Source organism: Oryx dammah, unplaced genomic scaffold, assembly GCF_014754425.2.
Source record: "Oryx dammah isolate SB20612 unplaced genomic scaffold, SCBI_Odam_1.1 HiC_scaffold_18, whole genome shotgun sequence".
NCBI classification, from domain to species: domain Eukaryota; kingdom Metazoa; phylum Chordata; class Mammalia; order Artiodactyla; family Bovidae; genus Oryx; species Oryx dammah.
Window position 1 is genome coordinate 97,794,191 of NW_024070202.1, and position 17,883 is coordinate 97,812,073.

Here is a 17,883-nt window from a genome sequence, read left to right on the forward strand (position 1 = left end):
TCTAGCTCAGTACTCTGCACTTGTAAGAATCCGAAAGTGTTCATGATTATCATTATTATGTGAGTTTCAAATGAGGGTAACATATGCTGTATATGTGAAAACATTCTACAAGCTGTAAGGCACAATACAAATGTTATTTGGTATCCTTAATAGGTTGATGGTTTTGAAACTTTTAAAAACAACTCCTGGAAGGCTTTTTCTTCAGGCTGCCTGTCATGGATCCCTAATCTGAAAGTAGAACCCTGAGGATGATAAATCTGACTGCAACTGAATATGTATTTCCTTTCTTAAAAGCCACAGAGAGATATCTTGTGAATGCCAAGAATTTCATGAAATCAATTTGAAATTCCCTGTCCTGTGTCCTTCCATTAAAAAACACGTTCTCAGGTCTTGAGAGGATCAGCAAGATATTTATTTCTTTTTTCGTGAGTAGTTTTAAATGTCATGTCCTTCTAGGAAAGTTCAGGTGTCTTAAGTGATTACATCCCTTAGCTGTCCTTCCTTGTCCTACACATTACCTGAGTCAAAACCCTCATCAGCTTCTGTGTCCTCTCTGTGTTCTTTTCCAGAGCACAATCATTGTGGAGAAGACAGTGCAAGACCTCATGAACCTGATGCACGACTTGAGTGCCTACTCAGATCAGTTCCTCAACATGGTGTGCGTGAAGCTGCAGGAGTACAAGGACACCTGTGCTACAGCCTACAGGTAAAGCGTCTGTGGAGCTAAGCAAAGTCAGCTTAGAACTTGACCGTTGGGGCAGTGGGTGACACTGCCTTCATAGCCTAAACTTCCACCGTTATAGAAAAGGACCATCCTTCAGTTTGTCAAGAAGCCTGATTAGAGCATATACGAAAGCAACAGTCTCCTAGACACAGACGTGTGTATCAACAGAGAGTGGGAGGGACAAAGGGACAAAGCCACAGAGTGGCTTAGATGAAGTGTCAGCCTTGATTTTTATGAACATCTAGAATCACAAGTTGTGTCTTCCTCAAGGGAATTCCAGGTCTTGATTAACCCCTCTTGTGATTCTAGAAGATCTTTAAAGAAAGCAATTTTGAACTCTTAGCAACCCTTAATAATCCATATGGTTTTCTTTTAGTTAGTACAAATATAGTCCTCCCGATATTTGATCTATAGCGTTCCTACTGTCATGAAAGGATGGTTAATCTGTTTTTAGCATCAGTGGAGATGAAAGGTCATTGTTATAAACTTGAAACCTTTCGTTTTCCTCCTGACTTCTTTTTCTGAGTTCAAAATTCTCTTTGAGCTTGTGGAAAACATCATAGCACTTCTTGTAAAACGCTAATAATAGGAACAAATTATGGTCTGGTTGACAAGACCTGAAACAATTAGGGAAGAAAAGAATGTATAATAAAATACTAAATCTTATGTGCTATATAATTAAGGATAGACAGTATAGCATAGCATCAGGTACTCCTTGTACGCTACAGACTGTAAAAGCAGAAGGAATCAAACGTTAAAGAGAGTGACAGGCTGGAGTCAGGAGAAATCTCACAGAAGGTGAGACAGATTCAGAACCTTAGAAAGATGGATGAGATTAGGGAGGTGGAAAGAAGAAACAGGAGCATAGCAGGGATAAAGAATCAGCAAAAGCCTAGTTATCTGATATTCAGATGGACAGTTGAGGAGGGAGAGGTTTGAACGGAACAGAGTTCCAAAGAGAAGATAGTAGGAAATAATGTTGAATAGGAAAAGTAAGACCATATAACAAAGGGTCTTAAAAAAGAAGACTTGGAAATTTAGATGTTAAATAGTAGATGATAAGGAGCTATTATAAGTAATCCAGGAAGCAGTGTTTAGGGAAGATTAATCTGGCCAAGGGATGTAACATAGATTAATGCTTAACCTCCTTAACTCCAACAATAAATAATATTTATCCACAGTTACATGAACCAAAAAAAAACCACAGTCATTTCACTGAAAGATGCACTCCCAATAGTGTTTTTTTTTGTTCAGTAATTATTCATCAAGAATGTTAATACATTTAGGTTAAAATAATACATATAATCAACATGTATGTTATACTCAATTGTGTAATTGTGATATACAAGTGATAATTCTAATGGCACATCAAACAAAAATATGTTAATATTTAATATTTTGATAAAGAAAATTTTAACTTAAATTTTTAGATTTTAATTAGATGAATTTTTTGCAGAAAACTATTAATAGATTAATAATAAAATACTTTTGAGCCTTAAGATATATTCCATTAGGATAAAACTTGGTGAGGAAATGAAGTATAAATAATACTTCAAAGAGAAAAATGAAAAATATTTAACCATTAATAATAAATAGTGAAGTCGCTTAGTTGTGTCCAACTCTTTGTGATCCCATGGACTGTAGGCTCCTCTGTTCATGGAATTCTCCAGGCCAGAATACTGGAGTGGGTAGCTGTTCCCTTCTTCAGGGGATCTTCCCAATGAAAGAATCAAACCAGGGTCTTCTGCATTGCAGACAAATTCTTTACCAGCTGAACCAAAAGCTTATTTTCATATATTTTAAATGTATTGTGGTGGATAGCAAATCCCTAAGGTACTGAGATTCGGTTGGTTACACTTAAAATAGTGATTTAAACTATCAATATTTATAATGTGCCAAAAATTATGCATTTTATAACCATTGAACTGAGGCTTAAAAAAAGAAAAAAACACCCTAAATTTCAATTTTAAAATTTGGGAAAGAGAATACAGTTTTTCAAAATTCCTTTAAGAGACACACATAAAAATTTTTAAAGCCATTGCCCTTGTTAGTTGCCCTTAGTTAGTTGTCTAAGGGTGGAATTTCTGGACCAAAGCTGTATTTTCAACTTTACAAAACCAAATTCTATAGTGGTTGTACCAATGTCACACATTTACCAAATGACAGTCAAAAAACATATTTTAAAGATCGATTTTTATGTTTACTTTAAGTGGCATTGAATTTTAAGATTTTTTTTTAAAGCAAGGTATGTCTTCTCTTTCTTATATGTCATTAAGGGCAACCCATAATTTCTAACAAATAATAATGCCAATGAGTATTGATTATAATGGAGATTGTATAGCTTACTAAATCCACAGAGCACAGTGATCCCTGTTGAACATTCTGGTTTTAAAATGATACTCAGATTGAGTATAGTTCTTTTTCCTGGAGTCTTCCCAAATCAGTTTCATCCTTACACGTGAACATCCCTTCAGATATATGAAGATGACTGTCATGGTCCATTTAGTAGCTTTGGTTTTTTCTAGACTGAACATCCTTGGTTTCTGATACATCCTGGGTCTGCAAACCATCCTACTCTTTCTTCATTGCCATTAGCCTGGCGGTGTCTGTCCTAAAAAAGGAGCACTCCACTCGGAGCCCAGTGTTCCAGACGTGCTCTCATATACTTCAGCAAAACCACTGCCTTCTTTTTGTAGGACCCAGCACCGAAACACACCCTTCATTGCGTGTGAATGTGTAGGACTAAAGTAGTCAGTTACAGCTTATATCTTTAATGAGCTTACATTTTTGGTAAAGCATAGAAAGGAAACTAGGAGACAAAGAAAGCAGGCATGTATACCCACAGCATTAATTTATGATGGAAAATATGGTAAGATAGGCAATGATGACATGCTCTAGGGAAGAAGAAATTACAGAGGACAAGAAAGACTTGGTGAAAGATACAGACTTAGACTTGTGAAGAATGAGTAGGATTTTAAAAATATTTGTTTATTTGGCTGCATCTTTAGTTGCAGCATGCAAACTCTTAGTTGTGGCATGCAGGATGTAGTTCTCTGACCAGGAATCAAACCTGGGACCCCTGCATTGGGTGCGTTGGGTATGCAGAGTCTTAGCTACTAGACCACCAGGGAAGTCCCTAAAACAAGGAGGATTTAAGCTGAAGGGGCTGAAGGAATGAAGGAACCAGAACAATCTCAAGAAGGTGGGGAAGAGCAGGAAAAGGATGAACAAATGATGAATATTTGGGTTTTGGAAAAGATGGCCAAGCCAAAATAGAGGCTGTTGAATACCAGGTTCAAGGAACTTGACCTTTTAAAGTTAGGTAGTGGGAACCACTGAAGATGAGTAAACAGAGAGTGCCAGGGCAGACCTGTGCTTTAGGGAGATGTTTCTGAGCTTGAGTAAGACCGATTGGAAAGGCAAGAGTGTGGAGGTATAGTGGAGAGAGGCAGAGCGCCTGAATTAGAGGAGACGTGGGGGAAATGGAGGGGAAGGGGCAGACCAAGAGACACGAGGGGGTGAATTTGTAGGACATGGCCACTGTCTGGCTGTAGAGGGTAGGAAAGTGTAAGAAGAAATACTAGCTGAAATTGGCTTTATCTTTTCTAAGCTGTATTTGAAGGAATTTTTTTTTTAACTTAAATTCAAGATCTCACATGTAGCCATTGGACTTAATGTTATTTTTAGCTCATCATTTCAGTCTATTGAGATATTTTTGAATCCTCATTTTGTCATCAAAATAATCATAGCTATTCCTCTAAATTCCATGTCATTCTTGATTTTATAAGCAATCTTTTGGTTTCTTTGCCTATGTCATTTAAAAAATGTTTGGGACAAGGCTAAATTAAGAACTTTGCACTGTGTATCTCTCAAGACTTCTATTGAGATTGACGTCCATATACTAGTCAGTACTTCAGGGATTCATATGTTTTTCTCCCTATAAACCCTGGACTATAGCTCAAGAGCAGTCTCTGGGGCCTGAATTTCAATGCCAGTTTTGTCACCTATTAGCTTTGACCTTGAACCGAGTTACCCAGCTTCTCTGTGCCTTACTTTTCTCATCTACAGAAAGAGAAAATAATAGTTCTTCTCTCATAGGATTGTTTTGAAAATGTCAACTTTTTAGAGCTGTCTTAGTGAAATAGTAAGCCCCCTCCCAAATGATTAGCTATTCATATTGTTCTGATAATGACAGTGATGATGACAAAGATTGCCTTTACTACCATCCATGATCAATGCCCCTATATTTCATCATGCATCCTATAGGAGATTTAGATTTCTCACTAGTGTCCTTCCGTTCTGATCCTTATAATGCAGCTAACCCTTCTTTCTGTATCTCCATGATGGGCATTAGAAGACAGTAGTAGATGATACCTGGTTCTTTGTTCTGGAATCCTCTCAGCCCTTCACTTTTAGGATTCATCACCTCCTGCTTTGCCAGACTTTTTGTTAAGAACGCTCCATCTTAGAAACAAAGTCTCTTGACTTTGAGCCAAATTTTACCATTTCTTCATTCAAGTCAATGACATACCCAGTTAGGAAAGAAACAAAGTCATGTTACTTGTTTAATTGTGAGATCTTCCTGTCTCCTAGGGAGTACCACCTCCTAACTGTTCACAAACCATCATTAATAATCTATTCTAGAATTTTTGTCTATAGTTCCAAACTTACCCAATTTCTGTAATTTACCTTCTTTTATGAACATCAGGGTATCTGTTCTCAGGCATTTTTCTATCTGCCAGGATACATCTAAGATTATCAGCAGTAGTTATATGAGTCTATGATTTGAATTATTTCTGTGCCCCAAGGTTCTTGCCTAAATTTATTAAACCTATCAAAATATTATTTAATTTCAGTTACTTTTGACACAGTTAATTACCTGATCCTTAAAACAGTTCATTTGCTTGGTCTCTAGAATTTCATTCATTTAATGAATGTTTCAGTTCAGTTCAGTCGCTCAGTGGTGTCCGACTCTTTGTGACCCCATGAATCACAGCACGCCAGGCCTCCCGGTCCATCACCATCTCCCGGAGTTCACTCAGACTCACATCCATCAAGTCAGTGATGCCATCCATCCATCTCATCCTCTGTCGTCCCCTTCTCCTCCTGCCCCCAATCCCTCACAGCATCAGAATCATTTCCAATGACTCAACTCTTCACATGAGGTGGCCAAAGTACTGGAGTTTCTTCTTTAGCATCATTCCTTCCAAAGAAATCCCAGGGCTGATCTCCTTCATAATGGATTGGTTGGATCTCCTTGCAGTCCAAAGGACTCTCAAGAGTCTTCTCCAACACCACAGTTCAAAAGCATTAATTCTTCGGCACTCAGCCTTCTCCATAGTCCAACTCTCACATCCATACATGACCACGGGAAAAACCATAGCCTTGACTAGATGGACCTTAGTCAGCAAAGTAATGTCTCTGCTTTTGAATATACTATCTAGGTTGGTCATAACTTTTCTTCCAAGAAGTAAGCATCTTTTAATTTCATGGCTGCAGTCACCATCTGCAGTGATTTTGGAGCCCCAAAAAATAAAGTCTGACACTGTTTCTACTGTTTCCCCATCTATTTCCCATGAAGTGATGGGACCGGATGCCATGATCTTCGTTTTCTGAATGTTGAGCTTTAAGCCAACTTTTTCGCTCTCCTCTTTCACTTTCATCAAGAGGCTCTTTTGTCGTTCTTCACTTTCTGCCATAAGGGTGGTGTCATCTGAATATCTGAGGTTATTGATATTTCTCCCGGCAATCTTGATTCCAGCTTGTGTTTCTTCCAGTCCAGCGTTTCTCATGATGTACTCTGCATATAAGTTAAATAAGCAGGGCAGCAATAGACAGCCTTGATGTACTCCTTTTTCTATTTGGAACCAGTCTGTTGTTCCATGTCTAGTTCTAACTGCTGCTTCCTGACCTGCATACAGATTTCTCAAGAGGCAGGTCAGGTGGTCTGGTATTCCCATCTCTTTCAGAATTTTCCACAGTTTATTGTGATCCACACAGTCAAAGGCTTTGGCATAGTCAATAAAGCAGAAATAGATGTTTTTCTGGAACTCTCTTGCTTTTTCCATGGTCCAGTGGATGTTGGCAATTTGATCTCTGGTTCCTCTGCCTTTTCTAAAACCAGCTTGAACATCTGGAAGTTCACGGTTCACATATTGCTGAAGCCTGGCTTGGAGAATTTTGAGCCTTATTTTACTAGCATGTGAGATGAGTGCAATTGTGCGGTAGTTTGAGCATTCTTTGGCCTTGCCTTTCTTTGGGACTGGAATGAAAACTGACGTTTTCCAGTCCTGTGGCCACTGCTGAGTTTTCCAAATTGGCTGGCATATTGAGTGCAGCACTTTCACGGCATCATCTTTCAGGATTTGAAACAGCTCAACTGGAATTCCATCACCTCCACTTGCTTTGTTCGTAGTGATACTTTCTAAGGCCCACTTGACTTCACATTCCAGGATGTCTGGCTCTAGATGAGTGATCACACCATCGTGATTATCTGGGTCATGAAGATCTTTTTCGTACAGTTCTTCTGTGTATTCTTGCCACCTCTTTTTATTATATTCTGCTTCTGTTAGGTCCATACCATTTCTGTCCTTTATCGATCCCATCTTTGCATGAAATGTTCCCTTGGTATCTCTAATTTTCTTGAAGAGATCTCTAGTCTTTCCCATTCTGTTGTTTTCCTCTATTTCTTTGCATTGATCGCTGAAGAAGGCTTTCTTATCTCTTCTTGCTATTCTTTGGAACTCTGCATTCAGATGCTTATATCTTTCCTTTTCTGCTTGCTTTTCGCCTCTCTTTTCACAGCTATTTGTAAGGCCTCCCCAGACAGCCATCTTGCTTTTTTGCATTTCTTTTCCATGGGAATGGTCTTGATCCCTATCTCCTGTACAATGTCACAAACCTCATTGCATAGTTCATCAGACACTCTTATCTGTCAGATCTAGGCCCTTAAATCTATTACTCACTTCCACTGTATAATCATAAGGGATTTGATTTAGGTCATACCTGAATGGTCTAGCAGTTTTCCCTACTTTCTTCAATTTAAGTCTGAATTTGGTAATAAGGAGTTCATGATCTGAGCCACAGTCAGCTCCCGGTCTTGTTTTTGCTGACTGTATAGACCTTCTCCATCTTTGGCTGCAAAGAATATAATCAGTCTGATTTCAGTGTTGACCATCTGGTGATGTCCATGTGTAGAGTCTTCTCTTGTGTTGTTGGAAGAGGGTGTTTGCTATGACCAGTGCATTCTCTTGGCAAAACTCTATTAGTCTTTGCCCATGAATGTTTATTGAGTACTTATCCCAGGATTTGTAGATACAGCAGTGAACCAAACAGAAAATGTACTGCTTTCATTGGGTTTACACTCTGTTGAAGATGGTAACGAGGAGATATACAATAAATAAAATACATAAATCCATAAAGAATTTTAGAAAATAGTAAGCCCTGCCGTGGGGAATGGAGTAGAGTCAATAGACCCTGGGATATAGGAGAAGAAGGTTGCAGTTTTCAGTAGGGTGCCCCAGTAGGCCCTGTCATGTTGAAGTTTGATAAAAGACTGGAAGGAGTTTGGGGAATTAGAGAAGATTATCTGGAAATTATGCCCTGGCAAAGGACAGAGGCCCTCAAGCATGACTACACATGACACTTTTCAGAACCAACATGGAGGCCAGCGTGTCTGGGGTAAACTGAGCAGGAAGGAACTAGAAAGACATCCAAAAGGGAACAGAGGGCCAGGCCACATAGGGCCTTGTAGGCTACTGTAGGGCTGTTGACTTCTATTCTGATTAAAACGGGAGCCATTGCAAGAGCTGTGCCTACAAGCAGATACGGTCTAATTTTTATTTTAAAATATAAGTATCGAGAGTAGGCTGTAGGGGTTACACAGATGGAAGCAGGGAGGCTGACGAGGGCCTGTTGTGGTCATCCAGGTGAGATTTGCAGCTCATACTGGTTAGCAGCAGCACAGCGGGTGAGAACTGGTTGAATTCTGAATACATGGTTGATCTTTGAACAGCCCAGGTTTCTACTGCATGGGTCTGCTACTAATATGCACATTTTTTTCAATAAATACAGTACCTGGATTTTCATTCTGCACATCTTTAAGTGTGGGGAAAAGTTTGTGTTTGATTCCAGCATGTGGAATCAAAAAACTTAGGGTTTGGGTCCTGATTCTGTCCACACTGTTTCAGTTTCCTGCCCCTGGGTGAGTCACTACTCAATCTTTGGTTTTTGAGGTAGAAATAGTATATGGATTTTTTTTAATTTTTATTTTTACTTTATTTTACTTTACAATACTGTATTGGTTTTGCCATACATTGACATGAATCCACCACAGGTGTATACAAGCTCCCAATCCTGAATCCCCCTCCCACCTCCCACCCCATATCATCTCTCTGGATCATCCCCATACACCAGCCCCAAGCATCCTGTATCCTGTATCGAACATAGACTGGCACTTTGTTTCTTACATGATAGTATACATGTTTCAAAGCCATTCTCCCAAATCATCCCACCCTCTCCCTCTCCCTCAGAGTCCAAAAGTCCGTTCTATACATTTGTGTCGCTTTTGCTGTCTTGCGTAAAGGGTCATCATTACCATCTTTCTAAATTCTGTATATATGTGTCAGTATACTGTATTGGTATTTTTCTTTCTGGCTTACTTCACTCTGTATTATCGGCTCCAGTTTCATCCATCTCATTAGAACTGATTCAAATGTATTCTTTTTAATGGCTGAGTAATACTCCATTGTGTATATGTACCACAGCTTTCTTATCCATTCATCTGCTGATGGACATCTAGGTTGCTTCCATGTCCTGGCTATTATATACAGTGCTGCAATGAACATTGGGGTACATGTGTCTCTTTCAATTCTGGTTTCCTTGGTGTGTATGCCCAGCAGTGGGATTGCTGGGTCATAAGGCAGCTCTATTTGCAATTTTTAAAGGAATCTCCACACTGTTTTCCATAGTGGCTGTACTAGTTTGCATTCCCACCAACAGTGTAAGAGGGTTCCCTTTTCTCCACATCCTTTCCAGCATTTGTTGCTTGTAGACTTTTGGATCGCAGCCATTCTGACTGGTGTGAAATGGTACCTCATTGTGGTCTTGATTTGCATTTCTCTGATAATGAGTGATGTTGAGCATCTTTTCATGTATTTGTTAGCCATCCATATGTCTTCTTTGGAGAAATGCCTATTTAGTTCTTTGGCCCATTTTTTGATTGGGTCGTTTATTTTTCTGGAGTTGAGCTGCATAAGTTGCTTGTATATTTTTGAGATTAGTTGTTTGTCAGTTGCTTCATTTGCTATTGTTTTCTCCCATTCAGAAGGCTGTCTTTTCACCTTACTTATAGTTTCCTTTGTTGTGCAGAAGCTTTTAATTTTAATTAGATCCCATTTGTTTATTTTTGCTTTTATTTCCAGTATTCTGGGAGGTGGATCATAGAGGATCCTGCTGTGATTTATGTCGGAAAGTGTTTTGCCTATGTTCTTCTCTAGGAGTTTTATAGTTTCTGGTCTTACGTTTAGATCTTTAATCCATTTTGAGTTTATGTTTGTGTGCGGTGTTAGAAAGTGATCTAGTTTCATTCTTTTACAAGTGGTTGACCAGTTTTCCCAGCACCACTTGTTAAAGAGATTGTCTGTACTCCATTGTATATTCTTGCCTCCTTTGTCGAAGATAAGGTGTCCATAGGTGTGTGGATTTATCTCTGGGCTTTCTATTTTGTTCCATTGATCTATATTTCTGTCTTTGTGCCAGTACCATACTGTCTTGATGACTGTGGCTTTGTAGTAGAGCCTGAAGTCAGGCAGGTTGATTCCTCCAGTTCCATTCTTCTTTCTCAAGATTGCTTTGGCTATTCGAGGGTTTTTGTATTTCCATGCAAATCTTGAAATTATTTGTTCTAGTTCTGTGAAAAATACTGCTGGTAGCTTGATAGGGATTGCATTGAATCTGTAGATTGCTTTGGGTAGTATACTCATTTTGACTATATTGATTCTTCCAATCCATGAACATGGTATATTTTTCCATCTATTAGTGTCTTCTTTGATTTCTTTCATCAGTGTTTTATAGTTTTTGATATATAGGTCTTTAGTTTCTTTAGGTAGGTGTATTCCTAAGTGTTTTATTCTTTTCATTGCAATGGTGAATGGAATTGTTTCCTTAATTTCTTTTCCTACTTTCTCATTATTAGTGTACAGGAATGCAAGGGATTTCTGAGTGTTCAATTTATATCCTGAAACTTTACTATATTCATTGATTAGCTCTAGTAATTTTCTGGTGGAGTCTTTAGGATTTTCTATGTAGAGGATCATGTCATCTGCAAACAGTGAGAGTTTTACTACCTCTTTTCCAATTTGGATTCCTTTTATTTCTTTTTCTGCTCTGATTGCTATGGCCAAAACTTCCAGAACTATGTTGAATAGTAGTGGTGAAAGTGGGCACCCTTGTCTTGTTCCTGACTTTAGGGGAAATGCTTTCAAATTTTCACCATTGAGGATAATGTTTGCTGTGGGTTTGTCGTATATAGCTTTTATTATGTTGAGGTGTGTTCCTTCTATTCCTGCTTTCTGAAGAGTTTTTATCATAAATGTATGTGGAATTTTGTCAAAGGCCTTCTCTGCATCTATTGAGATAATCATATGGCTTTTATTTTTCAATTTGTTAATGTGGTGAAATACATTGATTGATTTGTGGATATTGAAGAATCCTTGCATCCCTGGGATGAAGCCCACTTGGTCATGGTGTATGATCTTTTCAATGTGTTGTTGGATTCTGATTGCTAGAATTTTGTTGAGGATTTTTGCATCTATGTTCATCAGTGATATTGGCCTGTAGTTTTCTTTTTTTGTGGCGTCTTTGTCAGGTTTTTATTAGGGTGATGGTGGCCTCATAGAATGAGTTTGGAAGTTTACCTTCCTCTGCAGTTTTCTGGAAGAGTTTGAGTAGGATAGGTGTTAGCTCTTCTCGAAATTTTTGGTAGAATTCAGCTGTGAAGCCGTCTGGACCTGGGCTTTTGTTTGCTGGAAGATTTCTGATTATAGTTTCAATTTCCATGCTTGTGATGGGTCTGTTAAGATTTTCTATTTCTTCCTGGTTCAGTTTTGGAAAGTTGTACTTTTCTAAGAATTTGTCCATTTCTTCCACGTTGTCCATTTTATTGGCATATAGTTGCTGATAGTAGTCTCTTATGATCCTTCGTATTTCTGTGTTGTCTGTTGTGATTTCTCCATTTTCATTTCTAATTTTATTGATTTTATTCTTCTCCCTTTGTTTCTTGATGAGTCTAGCTAATGGTTTGTCAATTTTATTTATCCTCTCAAAGAACCAGCTTTTTGCTTTGTTGATTTTTGCTATGGTCTCTTTTGTTTCTTTTGCATTTATCTCTGCCCTAATTTTTAAGATTTCTTTCCTTCTACTAATTCTGGGGTTCTCCATTTCTTCCTTTTCTAGTTGTTTTAGGTGTAGAGTTAGGTTATTTATTTGACTTTTTTCTTGTTTCTTGAGGTATGCCTGTATTGCTATGAACTTTCCTCTAAGCACTGCTTTTATAGTGTCCCACAGATTTTGGGTTGTTGTGTTTTCATTTTCATTCGTTTCTATGCATAATTTGATTTCTTTTTTGATTTCTTCTGTGATTTGTTGGTTATTCAGAAGTGTGTTGTTCAGCCTCCATATGTTGGAGTTTTTAATAGTTTTCCTCCTGTAATTGAGATCTAATCTTAGTGCCTTATGGTCAGAAAAGATGCTTGGAATGATTTTGATTTTTTTGAATTTATCAAGGTTAGATTTATGGCCCAGGATGTGATCTATCTTGGAAAAGGTTCCATGAGCACTTGAGAAAAAGTTGAAATTCATTGTTTTGGGGTGAAATGTCCTATAGATATCAATTAGGTCTAACTGGTCTATTGTATCATTTAAAGTTTGCATTTCTTTGTTAATTTTCTGTTTCGTTGATCTGTCCATAGGTGTGAGTGGGGTATTGAAGTCTCCCACTATTATTGTGTTATTGTTAATTTCCCCTTTCATGCTTGTTAGCATTTGTCTTACATATTGCAGTGCTCCTATGTTGGGTGCATATATATTTATAATTGTTGTATCTTCTTCTTGGATTGATCCTTTGATCATTATGTAGTGGCCTTCTTTGTCTCTTTTCACAGCCTTTGTTTTAAAGCCTGTTTTATCAGAGATGAGTATTGCTACTCCTACTTTCTTTTGGTCTCTATTTGCATGGAATATCTTTTTCCAGCCCTTCACTTTCAGTCTGTATGTGTCCGTTGTTTTGAGGTGGGTCTCTGGTAGGCAGCATATATAGGGATCTTGTTTTTGTATCCATTCAGCCAGTCTTTGCCTTTTGGTTGGGGCATTCAACCCATTTACATTTAAGGTAATTATTGATAAATGTGATCCTGTTGCCATTTACTTTATTGTTTTGGGTTCGGGTTTATACGCCCTTTTTGTGTTTGCTGTCTAGAGAATATCTTTTAGTATTTGTTGGAGAGCTGGTTTGGTGGTGCTGAAATCTCTCAGCTTTTGCTTGTCTGTAAAGCTTTTTATTTCTCCTTCATATTTGAATGAGATCCTTGCTGGGTACAGTAATCTGGGCTGTAGGTTATTTTCTTTCATCACTTTAAGTATGTCTTGCCATTCCCTCCTGGCCTGAAGTTTCTATTGAAAGATCTGTAGTTATCCTTATGGGAATCCCCTTGTGTGTTATTTGTTGTTTCTCCCTTGCTGCTTTTAATATTTAGTATATGGATTTTTAACTGTGCCGGAAGTGAGTGCCCCTAACCCCTGCATTGCTCAAAGATCGACTGTATTTGTAAGGGCCAGCCAGCAGAACTCCCTGCCAGACTGGATAGAGTGTGAGAGAAAAAAAGCTATCAAAAATGACTCAGGATTTTTCGTTTAAATGGTGAAAAGTCAGAGTTGCCACTATTGAGATGGAGAACATGTCAGGTTTGGGGGCAGTAGATAAGATTCCAATTTGGAGTGTGTATTAGGCAATCACATGGAGATATGGGATGGACAATTGGATATATGTATCAAAAGGAAAGAAGTCTGCCCTGGAGATAGGTATTCTCAGCCACCAACATATAAATAGGGTATATAAATGGTATTTAAAACTATGGACTACATGAAATCTCTAGGGGATTGAGTATTACTATGACAGGGAAAAGGACTGTGGAATTTAAGAAGTTCATAAGATGAGGAGAAACCAGCAAAGGAGACTGAGAAAGCGACCATCAGTGAAGTGGGAGGAAGATGAAGACAGTATGGGGTCCAGGAAACCAAGCAAAGGGGTGGAGGGATCCTTGGTCCCAGAACTCATCTTTGAGTGATAAATGGAACACGGAGCTATTCCTGATTGTCACAAGGGTTGTTTCTATGGACTCGTAGATGGGAAACCGGGATTGATATGGACTTAAAAAAAGAATCTGGGAGTAGAGAACTTGTAAATATAGGCAGAGCTTTTACAGTGAGTTTTACTGTGAAAGGAAACAGAGAAATGTAGTGATAGCTGGGGAATTGAGACCACATGAAGGGTTTTTTAATTGTTTTAGCTGTTATTTTAAATAGAAATAAGTGCATGTTTATATTTTAAGAAACTTATTTAGGACAAAGGGAAAATTATTGATGCAGGAGAGAAAGAATGAACATTGCTAAAATTGTGTTTGGGGGTTGGATTCAGTACAACAAATATAGTAACTGGCTTTAGGCAGGCTCACAGATAGTTTTGTTCACCATGCTCTATCCTTCTCACAGGAATGATTTCTGTCATTTATAGTTCACCGTTTCGTCCAAACAATGCACCAATCTATTATACTACTGGGTTGGCCAGAAAGTTCATTCGGATGTTTCCACGCCATCCCGTGGAAAAATCCGAATCCACTTTTTGGCCAACCCAATGCTTTTCTCTTGGAAAATACCCATTACTTTTGGTTCTTGATACCTCGTGGTCAACAGGTAACGTGATTCCTTCTCCCGAGGGACTGTATCATTTTGGTGTCCTTCCTGGCCGAATTCTCTGGAATGATGTTGACTCACTGGTGCCCACGATCACATCGTTCCTTCTTCAGAGTCTTCTCTGCCATGGTCTACCACAGTTGCTGAATTTCTCTCAGGGTTCGGAAGAGTACTTCTGTGAAGCTTTGCCAGGGATTAAATAGAAAATCGTTTACGTGGTTGTTACACAACAGCGCACTCACACACACACCGCAGAACCCCGTGGTGCCTGTAACCTGTCACTTAATGAGGCTTTCCAGGCTCGGAAGAAAGTGTTTGCTTATTGTGTGAGTCTGAAGATGTAAAGTGTCCTTACTTCCTCTCTTCCCACGTGTGGCCCGCCCCCAGACTGGCACCTGCTGAGGAGTAATTGGGGCAGTCCTAATTTGGACAGCCAAATCCTGATTACAGTGAGAGGAAAACAGGAAATGTTCTAGTTTTGCTGCCAGCAAATGGCTGACTTAAATAGAAAGCCATATACAATTCAAATGATCCAAAGTGATATAACACTGGGGAAGGAGGAAGGGAGCGGGGAAATAGCGCAATCGGATTCTTTCTCAGCAGATCTCTTTTACAGAAGGAATCTGATCCATAAGCTCACAATGCCCTCTGCTGAGAGCTGGAGTGTTTTCCAAGTTTGCCCTGAGAATCCAAGTGTACCACTGGGAGTTTGGAGATCTAAGGAAGGGTCAGAAGCATCTCACCTTTCTCTAAGCCCTTCACTCTGGAGAGAAAGCCTGTTATGTATACTGATATCATGTTATATGCTTTGGATAAAAAGGTTTTCTAAAAGGGAAGTGAGGACTAGAAGTCTACTTCTTACTTAGTCACAACTCTTGAGTCTTAAAAGAGAACTCAGCTGTGAATTCTTGGGTCCTCCACATTAGTGAGGGGCTTCCCAGGTGGCTCAGTGGTAAAGAATCCACCCGCCAGTACAGGAGTCACTGGAGACAAGGGTTCGATCCCTGGGCAGGGAAGATCCCCTGAGGAGGAAGTGGCAACCCACCCCAGTATTCTTGCTGGGAAATCCCATGGACAGAGGAGCTTGCCAGACTGTAGCCCATGGGGTCGCAGAGAGTCAGACACGACTGAGCGACTGAGCATGCATTTATACTGCGTTAGCGACAGGCGGCCAGTCTGTTGGTCTGCTACTTGCAAGCTGAGTGTTTCTCTCCCTTCATCATCCTCTTTGTCCTAAGGTACAAGCAGCTGCTCATGTGCCCCCAAATAGTCACTTGAAGATGGAAAATCATTTTTGTAAAGTTTATCTGTTCAATTGCGCATCAGCTCATTAATCAAATTTCTGGGCCTTCCTGCATTGTGTTGGGTCTGGTAGAAAATACAAATAAAACATCTTCTAACCTTGAAGAATCAGTTGATACAGGACACAGGCATGTTTTTATTAGGAGAAGGTGGAACCAGCCCCAGAGCCCACCTTTCACCACGTCTCCATGGAGGCCTGAGAACTCACACCGAGGCATGAGTGACATGGAGGTGCACTTACCATCAGCAGTGGCAGAAGCCAGCTCTGGCACAAGCCTGGACACCTTGTGGGGCTTCAGGATGTTTATTTCATGAAGGAGCAAGTTCCTAACAGACCGAAGAGGATGAGCAGGCAGTAGGGAAGCATGGATGGACGTGATGCATGGGGAAGGGGTTGAGAAATGAAAATGACTGGGGTGGTCAGTATAGTTAAGAATCAGCAGAAAAGGTTTTTCTTCTTTTAAACTTCCCATGTTAAGTACAGGAACACCATCATGGGTATTCGGGAAAAGGATGACCTATCCTCTCTAATCAAAGTAGTGTCTTCAGAAGCTCTCAGTGGCTACATTGTGCCAAGTAGCAGAGACTAGACGCCATGGTTTGTGAAACCCTGTGGATTTGCTGTGCAGAAAGATGCCAGGGTCCTACAGGAATGAGAGTTTAATTGAGCTGGTCTCACTGTCTTTGCCAGCTAACTAACTCTGAACCTCAGAAGAGCCAAGGGCTGTGCCAGGGAACCCTAGGCAGCTAGCCTGTCTTCTCGTTTGCCTCTTAAACCTATGCTTTGTCCCCTATTCTTGGCTCATCTACCACTGATACATTCATTTTCATTAAATAGTGAAGAGATTATAAAGACGTTTATAAAAATATGTACAGTATCTGATTCACAGAGCATAGTCAGCAAATGAGAGCTTTTATTATGTGCTCCTATAACTTATTAGGCATAACAGTTTCAATATTTATCCAGCTGTATTATGATTTAAGACTTTTATCATGTGTTATTTGATGTATTATTGGTTTACATGTCTTTCTCTCTCAAACACTGTGGACTCACAAGTTATTTGAGGAGATTTAAAAACACACCACCTGGATTTCTCACATAAGGCTCACAGAATCCTGGACCTGGGCAAAAGTAGTTTAAAAATGTCCCCAAAGTGATTCTTGTATATGTTACTGATCTGAATTCTGGCATTCTAGAAGCAAGTTAGTGTGTCTTTTTTCCACATAACTGTCCCAACATTTAGCATGATATCTGCATACAGGCCTTTCCCTCATGTTTATTGATCAAGTGAATACTTTTCTGTGGGCATGTTAAATCACTTCAGTCATGTCCAACTCTTTGCGACCCCGTGAACTGAAGCCCACCAGGTTGCTCTGTCTGTGGGATTCTCCAAGCGGGAATACTGGAGTGGGTTGCCATGCCCTTCTCCGGGGGATTTTCCCCACCCAGGGATAAAACATGCATCTCTTATGTCTCCTGCGTTGGCAGGTGGGTTCTTTACCACTAGTGCCCCTGGGAAGCCCCATATTCTAGTGCCCATCAACTGCCTTCCTGCAAGTACAGATACTGCCCTTCCAACCGGATGTCCCAGGAGTTCCCTAGCAAGCAGCCAGTCTTAATTTCCCCCACCTAACTCACGATGAAGGAGGAGTCAGTTGCAGTCACTTTGAAGCAACGTAATAAGGACCCGGACTAGAATGGAAATACACACTTGGGAAGGTACATGGTCACTGTGCAAGGACTCCATAGTTATCTACTCATTTTGTCAGTCACAGCAGTTCTCAAGATTAGATTCTCCCAACCTTACAAATGAAGAAACAGAGGTTCAGAAAGGTTCATACCATGGCTAAGGTCCCAAAGTAAGCAAGTGGTTGTACGTGCATGAGAA

General features: G+C 39.6%; 1 protein-coding gene across 1 annotated transcript in view; it reads left to right on the plus strand.

Annotated features, from left to right (window-relative positions):
- The window catches only part of EXOC4 (exocyst complex component 4), an 824,501-nt gene that overhangs the window by 644,572 nt on the left and 162,046 nt on the right, over positions 1–17,883 (plus strand). Inside the window, exon 12 of the mRNA XM_040260893.1 lies at positions 570–706. Within this exon, the coding sequence (XP_040116827.1) occupies positions 570–706 (137 nt within the window). The remainder of the gene's footprint in view (positions 1–569; positions 707–17,883) is intronic.